Here is a 19,233-nt window from a genome sequence, read left to right on the forward strand (position 1 = left end):
CTGGTATTTTTAATTGGTATTTCCAATGAACATCTTCACAACAGGCAGCAATAATATACTTTTTAAAAAGCTGTATAGGAGCTCCCTAGTGGTTCTCTGGGTGAAGGACCCAGTGTTGTCACTGCATTGGCTTGGGTTACTGCTGTAGCACGGGTTCCACCCTAGGCCCAGGAACTTCTAAATGCCATGGTGAAACAACCAAAAAAAAATCGTTTCATATATTGACTCATATGCCCATGCACGCAAAGTTTAATTATTCCTCTGCTAGTTGTTCTTTTTCCTGTTTCTTTCAATCAAATGTTTGGTTATTCTTAGCTTCAGATTTTTTTTTTTTTTAGTACAACTTTGTATTTGTCAGAACTGACTTTTGCAAGAATAGAATGTTCTGGCTATTTCAAAATGATTCGTTTTCCCTCCCTCTGCTGAAAGCAGAAGACTTTTCTCCAGTATTCACCGTGGCAACCAGTTCAAGCTTCTGGAGGTAAAACTCAGAAAATTGTGGGGGCCTCCATATGACTGGGTTCCTCTGGAGTTTTAAAGTGTAACTGTTGTATACATTGAATCCCCAGAAATTCGTCAATTACAGTTCAGGTTTTCTACTCAGATGCTGGTTCCCAAAAGTTTTTAGCTAGTGGGTTGCTACTCCAGTAAGCTGTGATTCTCTGCATTCACTTGTTAGTTTTTCCAGTTTGAAGGGCAGTGGTTTGCTCTGTGATCTCACTTCTCTGATGGATGTTAGAAGAGTTGTTGCTTTGTCAATTTGTTTAGCTTTTTTCTCGTAAGGACTGAGTAGTGACTTCTAAACTTCTCACATGTTAGACCAAAAAACAGAATTCTTAATTGTCTTTTTATGTATTTGAATAAAAATCCTTGAAATTGGCTTTTGAACATATATTTATATGTTTGAACATATATAATTTGTAAATATTTTCTCCCATTTCAGAGTTTGTCATTTTATTTTTCTTAACAGAGCCAAAAGAAAAAGATTCTAAATATGATGAAGTACAACTTAGACTTTTTTCTTTAAAATCTATTATTTACCTTATCTAAGAAATTTTTCCCTATCACAGAGTCAAAAAGACTGTCTCCTATGCTTTATTCTAAAAGCTTTAGAACTTTTGTTTTCATATTTAGGTCTTTGATACACTTCAAGTTAATTTTTTGTGTGGTAAGAATGTCAAGGTTTATTTTATGTACATAGATATCTAGTTCATACAATATCTTTGTTGAAAAGATTTTCCTTACATATTGAATTGCCTTAATATATGGGCAGAAAATCAATTGATCATATAAATATCATTTTATGCCTAGATTCTCTATACTTTTTCATTAAGGGATATAGTTATGCTTTGGCCAATACTACATTGTCTTATTACAGCTTCACAGAAAATTTTGAAATTTACAAAAAAATCCATGTATGTGCTCCACCTTTGTTCTTTTTCTTTTGATCACTTTGTCTATTCTAGCTCCTTTGCATTTCCCTGTATAGTGTATATTAGCTTGTCAATTTCTACAGAAAGATGGTGGGGTTTTGACTGGGAATGTGCTGAGCATATTGATCTATTTGTGTAGAGCTGATATCTTAACAATATTGTGTCTTCTAATCCATGTCTCCATTTCAATCTTCTTTCACTTCTCTGAGCAATGTTTAAGTTTTTATTGTACAGGTCTTGCACAGGTTCTGTTAAATTTATCTCTATCTCAAGTTTTTGAAACCATATTATATGGAATTGTATCTTTATTTAATTTTCCATGCGTTATTGTTTATACATAGAAATCCATGGAATTTGGGTTCACTTGCATTCACTAATTAGTTTTAGCAGCTTTTGGTGAGGAGATTGTTTAGGATTCTCTACTCACATGGCCAAGTTGAGTTTAATTAGAGACAGTTTTAATCTTCCTTGGCATCCATTATGCATTTTTTTTCCTTGCCTTACTGCAGTGGCAATAGCATCCACTGCAGTGCTGAATGGAAGGAGCGTAAATGAACATCTTTGCCTTGCTCCATATATTAGGGGAAAACATTGAGTCCTTCACCAGCAAGTACAGTGACAGTTTTAAGTTTTTCAGAGATATACTTTATTAGGGAGATTCTCTTTGATTCCTAGAGTCCTGAGAGAGTTTATAATGAATTGCTGCTAAATTTTCTCAATTTTTTTCATCTATTCAGATATTATGGTGAATTGCATTGAATGACTTTCAATTAACTTGATGAATATTCCAAGTACACTTAAAAAGAGTGTCTATATTTAGTTATTAAATATATTGGCCTATGAATATTAATTATATTAAGGTGGTGGATAGTGTTACTGAATTTTTAGTCTAGTTGTTCTATGAATTACACAGAGATGTGAAAGAAACCTCCAAACGTGATCATTTGTTGGTTTCTCCCTTTAGTTCTGTCAGTGATCGCTTCATTAAATTTGGAGATCTAACAAATGTGTGTATAATTATGATATTTTATATATACATTTTAAATGTATATACACAAGTGAATATATTATTATTGTTATATCTTCCTTATGTATTTATCTTTTTAAATCTTTGAAATAATACCCTATTTTTTAAATATGATTTTATATTTTAAAAATATATTTAGCTCCTTTCCATTTACTGTTTCCTTATTATAGCTTTTTCTGTTCTTTTCTTTTCTTTTCTTTTTGTATTTTGTCCTTTTAGGGCTGCATCTACGGCATATGGAGTTTTCCAGGCTAGGGGTCAAATCGGAGATACAGCTGCCAGCCTATACCAGAGCCACAGCAACACCAGATCCTAGCCACATCTGCAAACTACACCACATCTCACGGCAACACTGGATCCTTAACCCACTGAGCAAGGCCAGGGATAGAACCTGCAACCTCATGGTTCCTAGTCGGATTCGTTAACCACTGCGCCATGACAGGAACTCCCACGCACAATTTTTAAATATTTGCTCTAGGATTTATAGTATCTTTAAAATATTGTATCTTTAAAGTACTGTAACTTAGAGTTAATACTGATTTCCTTCAGATAAATTTTAGAAACATTGAAACAGTTTATTTCAATTTACCCTTCCATCTTTAATGCTATCATTGTTATTGTATAGATGTAGATATAAAGAGGTCCATATAAACACACATATTCACATATATGCATATACATGTGCATATATGTATATATATACATGTATGTATGTGTTTACATATTTTTATATATGTATGTGTATTTATATATAGATGGATAGTCTATAACTGTATATATATATTACATGTGTGTACATATATTAACATGGTGAAATTAAATGAAGAAAAAGCATACATGTAATTATTTAAATTTATTCACATATGAGCAGCCTTCTTTCTGTAGATCAGGTTTGTCATTTATTGCCTTGGTTTTCAGCCTGAAGAAATCTGAATTATCACAATTTTTTGTAGTGCAAGTTACTGGTAATTATGTCTTCTTTAGCTTTTTCTTATCTGAAAATAACTTTATTTGCTTCTATTTTAAAGGATGATTTCTTGGGTATAGAATTCTTGGTTGTTAACTTTTTTCCCTTTAGCAGTTTTAATTTGTCATTCTAAAGTCTACTGACCTCCATTATTTGTGAAGAGAATTCAGATATATTCTCTATTATTGTGCCCAGCTAATGTGTCCCTTTTAGGCTGCAATTAAGATTTTTCTCTTTATCTGGGACTTCTTTGGAAGGCTTTACTATGCTGCAAGTAAAAATGGTTTTCTTTGTGCCTGCTTATGGTTTGCTGAACATCTTCAATCTATAAGTAAACGTTTTCCTTCAAATGTGGAAAACAATCAGATTATTCCTGCAAATTTTTTTCTGCTACATTCTTTCTCTTTTATTTTGAAATCCAATTACATCTATGTTTGGCCTTTCAGTTCTCTGAGGTTTTGTTCATTTTTTTCAATCTCTTTTTTCTCTGTTCCCCAAATTATATGATTCATATTATTTCATTGTCAAGTTCATAGATATTTTCTTCTGCTATCTCTCACCTGCTTTTGGAGTCATCCAATAAATTTTTCACTTCAGTTATTGAACTTTTCACTTCCACATTTTAAATTTATATGTTTTGTAGTTAACATTTATTTCTTGAGATTCTCTAGCTGCTTACTCATTAAAGTAAATTTTCCCTAAATTATTTGAGTGTAATTTCCTTCAAGTATCTTAATATATATAAAATAACTACTATGAGGTCTTTATCTACTAAATGTGATATTTTGGACATCTCAAGCTCAGTTTCCTTTAGTTGCTGCCTACTTTCTTTTCTTTTCCTTTTCTTTTCTTTTTTTTTTTTTTTTTAGGTCTGCGCCCAAAGCATACAGAGGTTCCCAGACTAGGGGTCAAATCAGAGCTATAGCTGCTGGCCTACGCCACAGCCACAGCAATGCAGGATCTGAGCTGCTTCTGAGACATACAACACAGCTCATGGCAACGCCAGATCTTTAACCCACTGAGCAAGGCCAGAGATCAAACCCACAACCTCATGGTTCCTAGTCGGATTCATTTCTGCTGCGACACAATAGGAACTCCCTATTTGCTTGAATATAGTTCACACTTCCCTGTTTCTCTGGATGTCTAGTAATTTTCAGTTAGTATTTTGGACATTATAGATAAAATGATATGACTGTATTCAGCTGTATCCTTGTGGAGGATTATTTTTTCCTAGGGTGTTGAGTTGCCTGGGCATAAATTCTAAATTTTATTTCTTCCACAGTGCACAGCTGCTCAATTCTTCCAACTGCTTGCATTGTTTAGCCTGATTCCTTCATGCAAAATGGAATTCAGTCAAGGATTTAAGTAGAGCTCACACTTAAGATTTTAGACTACAATCTGTCTGTCCTTTCTTTCTTTCTGCTGATTCCTCTTTAATTTCCAATTGTAGTTCCAGTCTCAGGCTCTATACTCTGATATCTGAAACCAAAAAGGCTACCTGAGTTGCATATATTTGTAAGATAGTCTTTTTTTAAAAAAAATCATCAGAATCACAGAGCTTATTTGATGCATCTGTGTTTTTAAAGGTCCCACCCTTCTTTTTTGCCCTATGGGATATTTCTGGTCTATGCATCTTTCATCAGTCAGCTAATTATTTGTACATTTAGTAATCAAATTTTAGTTCAACCTCTTTCACAATTCTCTCACTCAGGGTTTTTCCCTTAAATTTCCAGTGGCTCTCATCCCTGAATTTTTCTCTCTGCCACACTGAGTCAGCAGAAATGAAATTTTCCACAGCCATTTAATTCTTCTATGGCTGTGGAAGTAGAGGATGAACCTTAGCCTACAAAGATATAAACTCACAATTTTTATCTATCTGTAGTTTTTCAAAACTAAACGTATCCTCTGGCATCTTCTTTCTGGATGTATTACTGTGCCATAAATAACATATATGTTTATAATTTATTTTATTTTAGTATATAATTTTATATATAATTTATATACAATATATTCTATATTTTATAATAGTTATCTTTGAGAGTTTTCATACAAATTCTTCAGTTTGTTGTCAATTCCTTCATCGTCTTTCATCTTTGCTTTGACCTGATCTTAGTTCTATATTTTATTTTTGGCTAATTTCACTTTAAAATATTTTAATTGGTATAACCTGCCAATACAAAACTTTTTCTTCCTATAATAGCAAACAATGCATTTTGCTATTCCACTGGTAATAACTATAATCTTTAGATGTTCTTTGTTTTTGTTACTGCTTGTTGTTAAAGGCATATTTCTTCAACTCATGACACACTCTTTGTGGTCACTAATTATAAGTTTAGAGCTGATGCACACACTAAATAATGACAGAGGGCAATATTCGAAGACAGACATTATCTTAAGGATGTTTGCTCTTCACTTCCAAAAATAGCAAAATTACGGAGTTCCTGTCATGGCTCAGTGGTTAACAAATCCAACTAGGAACCATGAGGTTGCAGGTTCCATCCCTGGCCTCACTCAGTGGGTTAAGGATCTGGCATTGCCGTGAGCTGTGGAATAGGTCGCAGACGTGGCTCGGATCTGGCGTTGCTGTGGCTCTGTTGTAGGCCAGTGGCTACAGCTCTGATTAGACCCCTAGCCTGGGAACCTCCATATGCCATGTGGGTGCAGCCCTAGAAAAGACAAAAATAAAAAAAGACCTTTTTTTAATTTTTTTAAAAAGCAAAATTAGGAAATGTAAAGGCTTCTATCTTCCCCAAAGAAGGTCTTTTTCAAACTTCAATTTTTTTTTTCTAAAAGACCAAGTCTTCTTTATTTTCTCTTCCAACTATTATTCACATATATGGGAATTTTTTTTTAATTTTTGGAAAAAAATGTGCACTAACCTCTAAAGTGCCACAATCACATTGTTCACCTTGCTCCAGAATTCCATTGCCACATATCCTCCTCCTCTGTTTGTAAACTGGTTCATCCAAAAGGATGCTATGAAGACATGTGAGGCCAGAATGTGCAGCAAAATATTTAAAGTCATCCAAGCTACAGGTGCTAAAATCCTTTACACCCCCAGAGTGCCTAAAATATTAAAAAAAATGTATACAATAAAAATCATTGTTGTTGTATAGCTCTACATTTCTCCTAATGTATGATGATTTGAAGTGAGATTTAAATAGTATTATATGCATGGAAAACAATGAGTACACTTTAAAAAATATAAAAATATTTTTTAAATACTAATATATTTTAACATACGTTTTAAATTTCACCAAGAAAATTCTCATAATGAAAAATTTTTTTCAGAGTTCCTGTCGTGGATCAGCAGAAACAAATCTGACTAGTATCCATGAGGACACAGGTTCAATCCCTGGCCTTGCTCAGTGGGCTAAGGATCTGGCATTGTTGTGGCTGTGGTGTAAGCCAGCGGCTACAGCTCCAACGATTCCTAGCCTGGGAACCTCCATATGCCTTGCATGTGGCCCTAAAAAGACAGACAGACAGACAGACGGAAAGGAAGGAAGAAAGAGAAAGAAAGAAGGAAAGAAAGAAAATAAATTTTCAAAGTCTTTTTGCCATTCATCTTGTTTTGTTTTGTTTTCCTCTTTTTAGGCCTGCACCTACAGCACATGAACGTTTCCAGGCTAGGGGTGTAATCGGAGCTGTAGCAGCCGGCCTTCACCCCAGCCACAGCAATGCCAGATCCAAGCCACGTCTGCAAACTACAGCACAGTTCAGGGCAACGCCTGATCCTTAACCTACTGAATGAGGCCAGGGATCCAACCTGGGTCCTCATGGATACTAGTCAGGTTTGTTGCCACTGAGCCAGGACAGGAACACCCATCTTTTTTTAAAGAAGACCTATTATTTACCCATCCTATGATCTTTATTAAATGTTTAAACATAAGAACTGTGGAATTCTTTATTTTCTCAGTGCCAAACAACTAATATTAAAATTTTTGGCCTCAGTATTTGGTATACTTTTTATCTATTTACTATCATTTTTGTATTTTTCTGTAAATACCAATATGAACATGTTTGTTGTAACTTTAAAAGCATATTTTAGAGTTTTTTCTTTCTGTAATTAAGCATTTTCAAATGAGAATCTATTGTTTGATTTACACCATGGAAGGGGCAGTTGTAATACCTATTTTTTTTTTTTTTTTTTTTTTTTTTTGTCTTTTCTAGGGCCGCTCCCACGGCACATGGAGATTCCCAGGCTAGGGGTCTAATCAGAGCTGTAGCCACCAGCCTACGCCAGAGCCACAGCAGTGAGTGATCCAAGCCACATCTGCAAACTATACCACAGCTCACGGTGGTGAGGCAATGCCAGATCCTTAACCCACTGAGCAAGGCTAGGGATCGAACCTGCAACTTCATGGTTCCTAGTCAGATTCATTAACCACTGTGCCATGACAGGAACTCCAGTAATACCTATTCTGAGAGGGTCAGAAAGTTGTTGGTATTTTGTGACAACTCAGCATCCAACTCAAACACTAGAAAGAATGTGATTTAAGAGTAAAGAATAATGCCTTAGACCAGTAGTTGACAAACTTTCTGGTGAAGAGCCACATAGTAAATATTATGGGCTCATATGCAAGTACTCAAGTCTAACTTTGTGGTACAAAAGCAGCCATAAACAATATGTAAACCTATAAGCAGAAACACTGAAATTACAGAATTCATGTAGCTTGTCCCTAGAGGGTGCCTCCATTCTGGCCAGCAGAGGAAAATACAAGCCAGCCTCGGGAAGGTAGGAAGGAGGACAAGAATTTCCCAGTCACAACAAGGCCTGGGGAGTGTTGGGCCTATTTTGGTGTTTCATCTGCACTTGAAAAGAATGTATATCCTAGAATTATTGGGCATAGCGTTATGTAATTATCAATTAATGCAGTTTGGTTAATAGAAATGCAATGTTCCTAATCAAAAAAAAAAGTATGGTGTGTATTTAATAAAGCAAATTATCTTACATGGCTTCTGGTGACATTATGCAAACATCTCCTGAACAATGGCAGATCTCAGTATTATCATAACTCATTCCCAAATTAAGGCCAACCAACTGTATGATATTGATGGAATATGACTCTAAGGATAAACCCTCTGGATACTACATACAAGGAATATAAAAGAAAAGCAGTTAATATTAGCTAAGAATCCTATTCAGTTATAAAAAACATTTACTATAATAAAAAATTAGTATATAAAACTCCTTTTTATAATTCATTAGTGAATCCAAAATACTTATGCAGATACAATTGTAGTAGTTATATAAGTACTTATCAAACATGGATGGATGAATAATACAACAGTTTAACTTCAAAATACTATTCCTTAATGACAATACCAGCTATCTTAGCAAAGAGTTTTTAAACACCACATTGCATTTCTTCTTCGAATTATTATTATTATTATTGTTTGCTTTTTAGGGCCCCACTAGCGGCATATGGAGGTTCCCAGGCCAGGGGTCGAATTTGAGCTACGACCTACACCACAGCCACAGTAATGCAGGATCTGAGCCATGTCTGCGACATACACCACAGCTCTTGGCAATGCCGGATCCTTAACCCACTGAGCAAGGGCAGGGATCGAACCGCAACCTCATGGTTCCTAGTCGGATTCGTTAACCACTGCGCCACGACGGGAACTCCATAATTCTACATTCTCTTAATAGTAAACAGTCTCTAAAATAGGTCCCAATGATCCCTGCCCCCTGACATTTATGTCCCTGTGTATTCCCACTCTTGCTTATAGGCTGAACTTACTGACTTGCTTCTAATTAGCTGAATATAGTAGGAGTGATGGGTCATCCTTTCCAAGACAGGTTATAAAAACACTGACTTCTTGGATTATATATCTCGCTCTCACCAAGCAGGCCTGTGGAAAGGCCCTCATCAGTGCATACAGAAACATTTTCTGAGATCTTCCAGCAGCCACATGACTGAGCTTGGAAGCCAGTGCTCTCTGTGTTGAACCTTGAGATAACTACAGTGGTAGCTGTCATCTTGTTCTTATCCACTAAGCTGCTCCTAGACTCCTGACCCACAGAACTGTGTTGTTTCCATATGTTAAGATTTGTTACTAGTTACATAGCAATAACCAACACACCCTCAATAGGCATTGTTGTTTTCCTTTGGGACTATTTTCAATATCTGCATAGATGTTTATAGCATCTTTATTCATAACTGTCAACACTTGCAAGCATCCATGATGTCCTTCAGTAAGCGAAGAGATAAACTGTGGCATGCTTCGGACAATGGAATATTATTCAGCACTAAAAAAAAATGAGCTATAAGGTCGTGAAAAGACACGGAGGAAACTTAAATGCCTATTACTAGCTGAAAGAAGCCAGACTGCAAAGACTACTTTATGATTCCAACTATTCCAACTACATGACATTCTGGAAAAAAAATTACGGAGACATGGGAGTTCCTATTGTGGCTCAGCAGTAATGAACCCGACTAGTATCCATGAGAGTGCGGGTTCAATCCCTGGCCTCACTCAGTGGGTTAAAGGATCTGCCATTGCCATGAGCTGTGGTGTGGGTCACAGAAGCAGCTTAGATTCCGTGTTGCTGTGGCTGTGGCAGAGGCCAGTGGCTACAGCTCCCATTCTACCCCTAGCGTGGGAAATTCCATGTGCCACAGGTGCAGACCCAGGAAGCTGAAAAAATATATATATATGGAGATAAAAGATCCATAGTTGCAGGTGGTGAGGGGAGAAATTAATAGGTAGAGCACAAAGGATTTTTAAAGCTATTAAAATACTGTGTATAATACCATACAGATGGATACATATCCTTATTAGATCAAATCCATAGAACAAATCTACAACACCAAGAATGAACCCTTAACAAACTTTGAACTTTGGGTGATTTTAATGGGTCAATGTACACTTATCATTTGCAATGAATGTACCACCCTGATCAGTATGTTAATAACAGAGAAGGCTATGCATGTGTAGGGGCAAGGGATATATGGATAATCTATGTACCTTCCCCTCAATTTTGCTGTGAACATAAAACTGCTTTAAAAAATAGTATTTTTTTTAAGTTGTGGTTCTTGATGGATGGAGAGCCAGACAGCATAGTGAGGGAGTGGCAAGTAAAAAACAGTCCAGAGAAGAAGATGAAAATGACTCATGAAGATGTTTCTAAATTTCCTGTCCCTCATATTGCCTGGGTTGCTTGTTGTTCAATCACAGCCACTAAGAAGCAGAAAACAACAGTCAACTGAATGTATCAAACACCTCAGGCCCCCCTGACAGAAGAGATAGCATTTTATTTACTGGAGGACTTCATGAACTCAAGAAATTCTTCCTTCCTACATCCCAGCTTTTGATCAAGAGCAGTTCTTAGGACAAAATAGAGGTCCTTGCAATAACAGACTTTATTCCCTTCATAGTTACAGACGTCATTAATAGCAAAAAGTAAATACATTTCACTTCTCAGAATACATAATGCTGGTCTCTGGGGAAAGGCATTCAATAAAACTTTCATGGTCCCAGCAGCCTCAGATAGCTGGTTTAATTGATAGACATGATGGTTTCCTCAAACAATTCCTTTGCAAAGTCTCCAAATGGATCCCTAAATTGTTCTTGATATTGCCCATACTCTTAATCTCTCTTAATTCAAAGACCCTTGTCTGAATCACACCTCACATCAACTTTAAAACAATTTTTCCTTTCCCTATGTTTAAAGGAAATTATGTCTTGCCTCCATGCATATAAAGACTCATTATATGAGTTATGTAAATTACATCTCCCCTACTGTTTGCGTATTGACAAAGCACAAAGTTGGATGGCTTAAACCACCTGATTTCAAAACATTTAACAGAACAGCCATATTCAACGAATTGATTCTTAATTTTTACAAATAATTGGCATTTGAAGTTCCCATTGTGGCTCAGTGGAAGTGAATCTGACTGGGAACCATGAGGTTGCAGGTTCCATCCCTGGCCTTGCTCAGTGGGTTAAGAATCTGGTGTTGCCGTGAGCTGTGGGGTAAGTCACAGATGTGACTCAGATCTGGTGTTGTTGTGGCTGTGGTGCAGGCCGGCAGCTGTAGCTCTGATTGGACCCCTAACCTGGGATCCTCCCTATGCTGTGAGTGCGGCCCTAAAAAGCAAAAAAATAATAATGATAATAATTGGTATTTAACATTTAAAAATTTTAAAATGCAATTTTCAAGCTCTTTGTTGTTGGAATAAACAAAAAATTATTTTTATATTTATGTCTTAATTTTTTAGCATTCTTGCTTAATTTATATATTAGTTCTTTTCCTTTACAAGTTGTTACAAAAATTCCAATCAAATTTAAAGTCTGAAGAATGGCACCAGGAAAACACACATCCTAACCACTTACATTCAATAATTCCTATCATCTGCTTTATTTGCTTCACACACACAACCTAAAAAACCAATTATCAGCAAAGACACACTGTTTTCAGGAGAATTAACAATAGTGATGAAGATTTGAACAATTGCTAATGGTCTTTCCTCAGGCTTTGGCTGAAAGGGACCAACGGTACGGATAAAGTAAAAACAAATCCCCAGGAAATATCTGATTGTTCTTCAGCCATGGTAACAAATTGATTTATCTGATAAATCAATATGTCTTTTTTAGCAAGACATAGTAGTCTTGGTACTATGGTAGTAATAGTAGTAAGTACATACCAGCACAGATTTTAAATCTGTTTAATCTGTTGATAGTAATTTGAATCACTATATGCTACTAAAAGTCAACAAAATATACAAATAGGTCAGTATAAAAATTACAGTGTAGACTTCTTTTTCTGAAGCACAGTCAAGTTAGTTTCTTTTGCTATTTTTTATATAGCTTGCTGTCAAGGGAATATCACTGTAGTAGTAAGAGCTCATTCCCATTTTCCAGAAAATAGTAGATTATAAATATTTGAAAGCTGTTCCTTCCTACCAGTCTGTTCCTCCCAAACATAAAATAATTAAATGCAATAATAAAAGTTACCTTGAAATAGAAAGAGTAATGAATGTCATCTAATGAAGAAGCACATGAATGTATACCAATTATTAATTTTGAGAAAAATATTGATAATATATTTATAATTAACATTAAAATTACATTGATTATATAATAAATATTGATGCAAGAATACCACTACTCAAAACAGTTAAACTGACTTGCAGAGGCCAAAAGTGTTTTTTAAAACAATGTGGGTTCAATTTTATAAATACCCTGTTTTTTAGAGCAATCATAAACAGTTTAATTTTTATGCTCCAAGTTAGTTAAAAAAAAAAAAAAAAAAAAAAAAAAAAAACTAAACAGGATGAGTAAACTAAGAAATACATTATTCATGTTTTTAAATATTTAGGAAATTTTGAAACATGAGAATAATGACAGCAAACTAGATAGTAATTACATACCAGAGCAACTCCTCCGGCATCGCTCTTATCACATATTTTTCCAGGATGTGTGACTCCTATAAACACAGGATGCTTCTTGAAGCTAAAAAAATAACAATTTTCTTCATAATTATATTTAATTGGTATTATTAATGATAATTTTCATAACAGCAAACATTATTTAACAATTGTAATTCTAAACTTCATGCTACTCTGAAATAAACTAAACAATCTTCAGTGCTAAGAATATTTCAATACATATTTATAAATTATGAATTTGATAAATATCCAGAATTAAAATAAGTATGAAGCCTAATAGTTATAAGTATCATCGCACTAGTGGTTATATTTACTCTGTTTCTTTCTACTTTCACAGCCCTGAAAATTCAATTTTCTGTGAATTCCTCATTCATTTATTTACTGAAGATGAATGGAGTTTTATGTGCATTAGATTTTAGATATGGGAACATTCATTATATTCACATTTTTAGAAAAGAAAAAGAAAAAATTAATCAGGTGAGGAGTTCCCGTCGTGGCGCAGTGGTTAACGAATCCGACTAGGAACCATGAGGTTGCGGGTTCGATCCCTGCCCTTGCTCAGTGGGTGTGGTGTAGGTCACAGACACGGCTCGGATTCTGCGTTGCTGTGGCTCTGGCGTAGGCTGGCAGCTACAGCTCCGATTAGACCCCTAGCCTGGGAACCTCCATATGCCACGGGAGCAGCTCAAGAAATGGCAAAAAGACCAAAAAAAAAAATTAATTAATTAAAAAAAAAATTAATCAGGTGAGAGACAAGAACATAGAGATGAGGTTGTAAAAGTTTATAAGCCAAGGGAAGTAAAAAATATTGTATCACTCATAATGAATATCTTTTAGTTATTTCAATACTTTTATAAAATTTTACTTCTATCAGGTAGTTTTATATCAGTTGATAAAACTTTTGCCTTAACTCACATTAGCATCTTGAGGACAAAGGCTTTAACTTACAATTTTTTCCCATCCCATGGTGTTTACCAAATTTATAGAACTCAGGATACATTAAGTAAAAGCTGATTTTTGAAACATAATATATGAAAGCATTTTGGGTTATTTCTTTAATGTTACAAATACTAAATTCTATACTCACGCAAGTAAGTATGCAGTATGATGAGGTTGAAAGAGAAATCTGTATTTCCATTCCAAAAATTTATATAATACATAATCAGGACTTCCTGCAGTAGAAATTTTGTTTTTATTTGACCAGATATCTATGGCAGATATTCTAACAGTCAGTTTTAACTGGGTAAGCATCTAAATGGAGAAAATAAGTGAAAATTTTTCAATAAATTTGAATATTATATTAAATTTTTATAAAGATAAATTCGAGACATTTGACTCAATATTTTGTGGAAACTTCGACAGTGCAGCAAAATACTAATACATCAATTCATATTGATTTACAAAATGTATAAGCAAAATAGTTTTCAAAACTTACAGTGTTAACAAAGCCGATGATCTGAATAACCTTCTGTGTTACGCTTTTTATATCAGAGCCCATGTAATCAAACTGAAAATGATAAATTAGTATTAAAAAAATGGATACCATTATATACCACATACCCTTTAGGTGTAATATATGCTATATTCTAAAGTAGCTAGAGGGCTACATTCCAACCGAAATCCAGGAAATGTATGTTTACACTTGCATATGTAAATGTATAAATAATTTATTTAAATAAATTAATTAAACCTATAATTTTATCTATATAATAAGTAAATAGATAATAAATTAAAATATCTAATAACAGGATTTAAATAATGTTTAATGCACTTAACTTGTGGAATTATTTTTATGACAACTGAAACAGAATTTGTTAAACGTGGGATTTCAAAATATATGTCATTTCTAAAATAATGCATACAATCACAAATCAAAAAAATACATGCATAAAGAGGGAAAATTCCTTAATGAGAGGTTCACTGTTAAAACGATCATGGATTCTATGTTAGGATACATTCTTTGACATTGCCATGGAACTCTAATTTCTTCTTTATTCCAGTAAGCCCTTTTTATGTCTAACTGCTTTAAAATCCGGGGACGATTTTAAATAACAATGGTAATATCAGGAATGTGAGCTTTGCTCCTGATTTTTCACTGTAAAACAACTATTTCATGATTAAGTGGTGTTCAGTTTAAGATGAGTATTCTAGGTCATATTGAGAAATACCTATTTATAAATATTCCTATTTACTAAGGCTTTTATTAAAAATTAAGTTGAATTTTTATCAAAAGTCTTTTTTAAGCATACCAAAATGATAATGATTTTTGTCATCTGACTTAATTGATTCAGTAAATTTCATTAATACATTACATAATATTAAATCATCATTATATTCCTTGATCAAAATATTATATTCTACTAATACACTACCAAAATTAATATATTTTGTTTAGAAATTTGTAGTTTTAAGATAAATAGGCATGGGAGTTACCCTGTGGCTCAGCAGGATAAGAACCTGACTAGTATCCATGAAGATGTGGGTTTGATCCCTAGCCTCACTCAGTGCGTTATGTAAGGATCTGGCATTACCACAAGCTGCCTGTACATTGCAGACGTGGCTCAGATCTGGCCTTGCTGTGGCTGTGGTGTAGGCCTGCAGGCCTGCAGCTGCAGTTCCTATTTGACCTCTAGCCTGGGAACCTGCATATGCTGCAGATGTGGCCCAAAAAAGAAAAAAAAAGTTATAAAACAAGATGTGAAAAATATACATTTTTTTTGTCTTTTTTTTTTTTCCCGCTGTACAGCATGGAGACCAAGTTACACATACATGTATACATACTTTTTTCTCCCATTGTTGTGATTTAAGTGTCTAGACATAGTTCTCAATGCTACATGGCAGAATCTCAATGTAAATCCATTTCAAGAGCAATAGTTTGCATCTATTACCCCAAGCTCCCGATCCCTCCCACTCCCTCCCTCTCCCCCCAAGCAGCCACAAGTCTATTCTCCAAGTCCATGATTTTCTTTTCTGTGGAAACGTTCATTTGTGCTGCATATTAGATTCCAGATATAAGTGATATCATATGGTATTTGTCTTTGTCTTTCTGACTTATTTCACTCAGTATGAGAGTCTCTAGTTCCATCCATGTTGCTGCAAATGGCATTATGTCGTTCTTTTTTATGGCTGAGTAGTATTCCATTGTGTATATATACCACCTCTTCCGAATCCATTCATCTGTTGATGGACATTTGGGTTGTTTCCATGTCTTGGCTATTGTGAATAGTGCTGCAATGAACATGCGGGTGCATGTATCTTTTTTAAGGAGAGTTTTGTCTGGATATATGCCCAAGAGTGGGACTGCTGGGTCATATGGTAGTTCTATGCATAGATTTCTAAGGTATCTCCATACTGTTCTCCATAGTGGCTGTACCAGTTTACATTCCCACCAACAGTGCAGGAGGGTTCCCTTTTCTCCACACCCCCTCCAGCATTTGCTATTTGTGGACTTAGTAATGATGGCCATCCTGACTGGTGTGAGGCGGTATCTCATGGTATTTTTGATTTGCATTTCTCTAATAATCAGGGATGTTGAGCATTTTTTCATGTGCTTATTGGCCATCTGTATATCTTCTTTGGAGAATGGTCTATTCAGGTCTTTTGCCCATTTTTTCCATTGTGTGGTTGGCTTTTTTGCTGTTGAGTTGTATAAGCTGCTTGTATATCCTAGAGATTAAGCCCTTATCCATTGCATCATTTGAAACTATTTTTTGCCATTCTGTAAGTTGTCTTTTTGTTTCCTTTTTGGTTTTCTTTGCTGTGCAAAAGCTTTTCAGTTTGATTAGGTCCCATTGGTTTATTTTTGCTCTTATTTCTGTTGCCTTGGGAGACTGACCTGAGAAAATACTCATGAGGTTGATGTCAGAGAATGTTTTGCCTATGTTCTCTTCCAGGAGTTTGATGGTGTCTTGTCTTATATTTAAGTCTCTAAGCCATTTTGAGTTTATTTTCATGCATGGTGTGAGGGTGTGTTCTATTTTCATTGCTTTGCATGCAGCTGTCCAGGTTTCCCAGCAATTCTTGCTGAATAGACTTTATTTTCCCCATTTTATATTCTTGCCTCCTTTGTCAAAGATTAATTGACCATAGGTGTCAGGGTTTATTTCTGAGTGCTCTATTCTGTTCCATTGGTCTGTCTGTCTGTTTTGGTACCAGTACCACACTGTCTTGATGACTGTGGCTTTGTAATATTGCCTGAAGTCTGGAGAGTTATGCCTCCTGCTTGGTTTTTGTTCCTCAGGATTGCTTTGGCAATTCTGGGTCTTCTGTGGTTCCATATAAATTTTTGGATTGTTCTAGTTCTGTGAAAAATGTCATGGGTAAATTGATAGGGATTGCATGCAATCTGTAGATTGCTTTGGGTAGTATGGCCATTTTTACAATATTGATTTTTCCAAATCACAAACATGGAATATCTTTCCATTTCTTACATCTTCTTTGATTTCTTTGATTAATGTTTTATAGTTCTTGGCATATTAAGTCCTTTACCTCCTTGGTCAGGTATATTCCCAGGTATTTGATTTTTCGGAGGTGCAATTTTAAAAGGTATTGTATTTCTGTATTCCTTTTCTAATATTTCATTGTTAGTATACAAAAATGCGACTGATTTCTGAATGTTAATCTTATATCCTGCTACTTTGCTGAATTTGTTAATCAGTTCAGGTAGTTTTGGGGTTGAGTCCTTAGCGTTTTCTATGTATAGTATTATTACATCTGCATACAGTGACAGTTTTATCTCTTCTCTTCCTATTTGGATGCTTTTATTTCTTTTGTCTAATTGCTGTGGCTAGGACTTCCAAAACTATGTTGAATAGTAGTGGTGAGAGTGGGCATCCCTGTCTTGTTCCAGATTTGAGAAGGCTTTCAATTTTTCTCCATTGAGTATTATATTTGCTGTGGGTTTGCCATAAATGGCTTTATGTTCAGGAATGTTCCCTCTGTACATTGCCACTCTTGCCACTTTGGCAAGAGTTTTTTTATCATAAAAGGATATTGGACTTTGTCAAATGCTCCTTCTGCATCTATTGAGATGATCACATAGTTTTTGACTTTTCTTTTGTTAATGTGGTGTATGACATTGATTGATTTACATATGTTGAACCATCCTTGTGATCCTTAGATGAAACCCACCTGGTCATGGTGTATGATCTTTTTGATATGTTGTTGGATTCAGTTGGCTAAGATTTTGTTGAGAATTTTTGCATCTATATTCATCAAAGATATTGGCTGATAGTTTTCTTCTTTGGTGGTATCTTTGGTTTTGGAATTAGGGTGATAGTGGCATCATACAATGTCTTTGGGAGTGCACCTTCTTCCTCAACCTTTTGAAAAAGTTTAAAGAAGATGGGCATCAGATCCTCTTTGTATGTTTGGTAGAATTCACCTGTGAAGCCATCTGGTCCTGGGCTTTTATTTATAGGGAGTATTTTTATGATGTACTCAATTTCATTTCTAGTGATTGGTCTGTTCAGTTGGTCTATTTCTTCTTGATTCAGTTTTGGCAGGCTGTAAGATTCTAAAAAATTTGTCCATTTCTTCCAGATTGTCAAATTTGTTAGCATATAGTTGTTCATAGTATTCTCTTATGGTTTTTTGTATTTCTGCAGTATCTGTTGTGATTTCTCCTTTTTCATTTCTAATTTTGTTTATTTGGGTTCTTTATCTCCTCTTCTTAATGAGTCTAGCCAGGGGTTTGTCAATTTTGTTTACCTTTTCAAAGAACCAGCTCTTGGTTTTATTTTCTCTATTGCTTTTTGAGTCTCTGTTTTATTGATTTCCTCTTTGATCTTTATAATTTCCTTCCTTCTGCTACTTTAGGTCTTTTTTGTTCTTCTTTTTCTAATTCATTTAGGTGGTGGTGGGTTAAGCTGTCAATTTGAGATCTTTCTTCTTTTTTGAGGAAGGCCTGTATTGCTATGAATTTCCCTCTGAGCACTGCTTTTGTGGCATCCCATAGATTTTGAGTGGTTGTGCCTTCATTATCATTTGTCTTGAGGTATTTTTTAATTTCCTTCTTGATTTCCTCATTGGCCCATTGATTTTTTTAGTAGCATGTTGTTTAGTCTCCATGTAGTAGGTTTTTTCTCATTTCTTTTCCTGTGGTTGATTTCTAGTTTCATACCATTGTGGTCAGAGAAGATACTTGAAATAATTTCTGTGCTCCCAAATTTGTTTGGGTTAGCTTCGTGCCCCAATATGTGATCGATTCTTGAGAATGTTCCATGCGCACTTGAGAAGAATGTGTATTCTGATTTTTTTGGATGTAGTGTCCTGAAGATGTCAATTAAGTCTAACTTTTCTATTGTTTCCTTTAGGATCTCTGTTGCTTTATTGGTTTTCTGTCTAGAGGATCTGTCCATTGATGTGAATAGGGCGTTAAAGTCTCCTACTATGACTGTATTCCCATCA

At 35.0% G+C, this 19,233-nt stretch overlaps 2 protein-coding genes across 2 annotated transcripts in view; both read right to left on the reverse strand.

Moving 5' to 3' along the window:
* The window catches only part of LOC110255277 (disintegrin and metalloproteinase domain-containing protein 5-like), a 50,893-nt gene extending 41,480 nt beyond the window's left edge, over nt 1–9,413 (reverse strand). Inside the window, exons 1-3 of the mRNA XM_021074730.1 lie at nt 9,278–9,413; nt 8,028–8,064; nt 6,307–6,493 (exon numbers count right to left, since the gene is read on the reverse strand). Coding sequence (XP_020930389.1) covers nt 6,307–6,493; nt 8,028–8,064; nt 9,278–9,413 — 360 coding nt within the window. The remainder of the gene's footprint in view (nt 1–6,306; nt 6,494–8,027; nt 8,065–9,277) is intronic.
* ADAM5 (a disintegrin and metallopeptidase domain 5) overlaps nt 9,598–19,233 on the reverse strand; it is a 33,265-nt gene continuing 23,629 nt past the window's right edge. The window contains exons 8-12 of the mRNA XM_021074731.1: nt 14,261–14,332; nt 13,913–14,076; nt 12,808–12,889; nt 11,847–11,916; nt 9,598–9,683 (exon numbers count right to left, since the gene is read on the reverse strand). Coding sequence (XP_020930390.1) covers nt 9,598–9,683; nt 11,847–11,916; nt 12,808–12,889; nt 13,913–14,076; nt 14,261–14,332 — 474 coding nt within the window. The remainder of the gene's footprint in view (nt 9,684–11,846; nt 11,917–12,807; nt 12,890–13,912; nt 14,077–14,260; nt 14,333–19,233) is intronic.

The sequence above is a fragment of the Sus scrofa genome, chromosome 15 (assembly GCF_000003025.6).
Source record: "Sus scrofa isolate TJ Tabasco breed Duroc chromosome 15, Sscrofa11.1, whole genome shotgun sequence".
NCBI lineage: Eukaryota > Metazoa > Chordata > Mammalia > Artiodactyla > Suidae > Sus > Sus scrofa.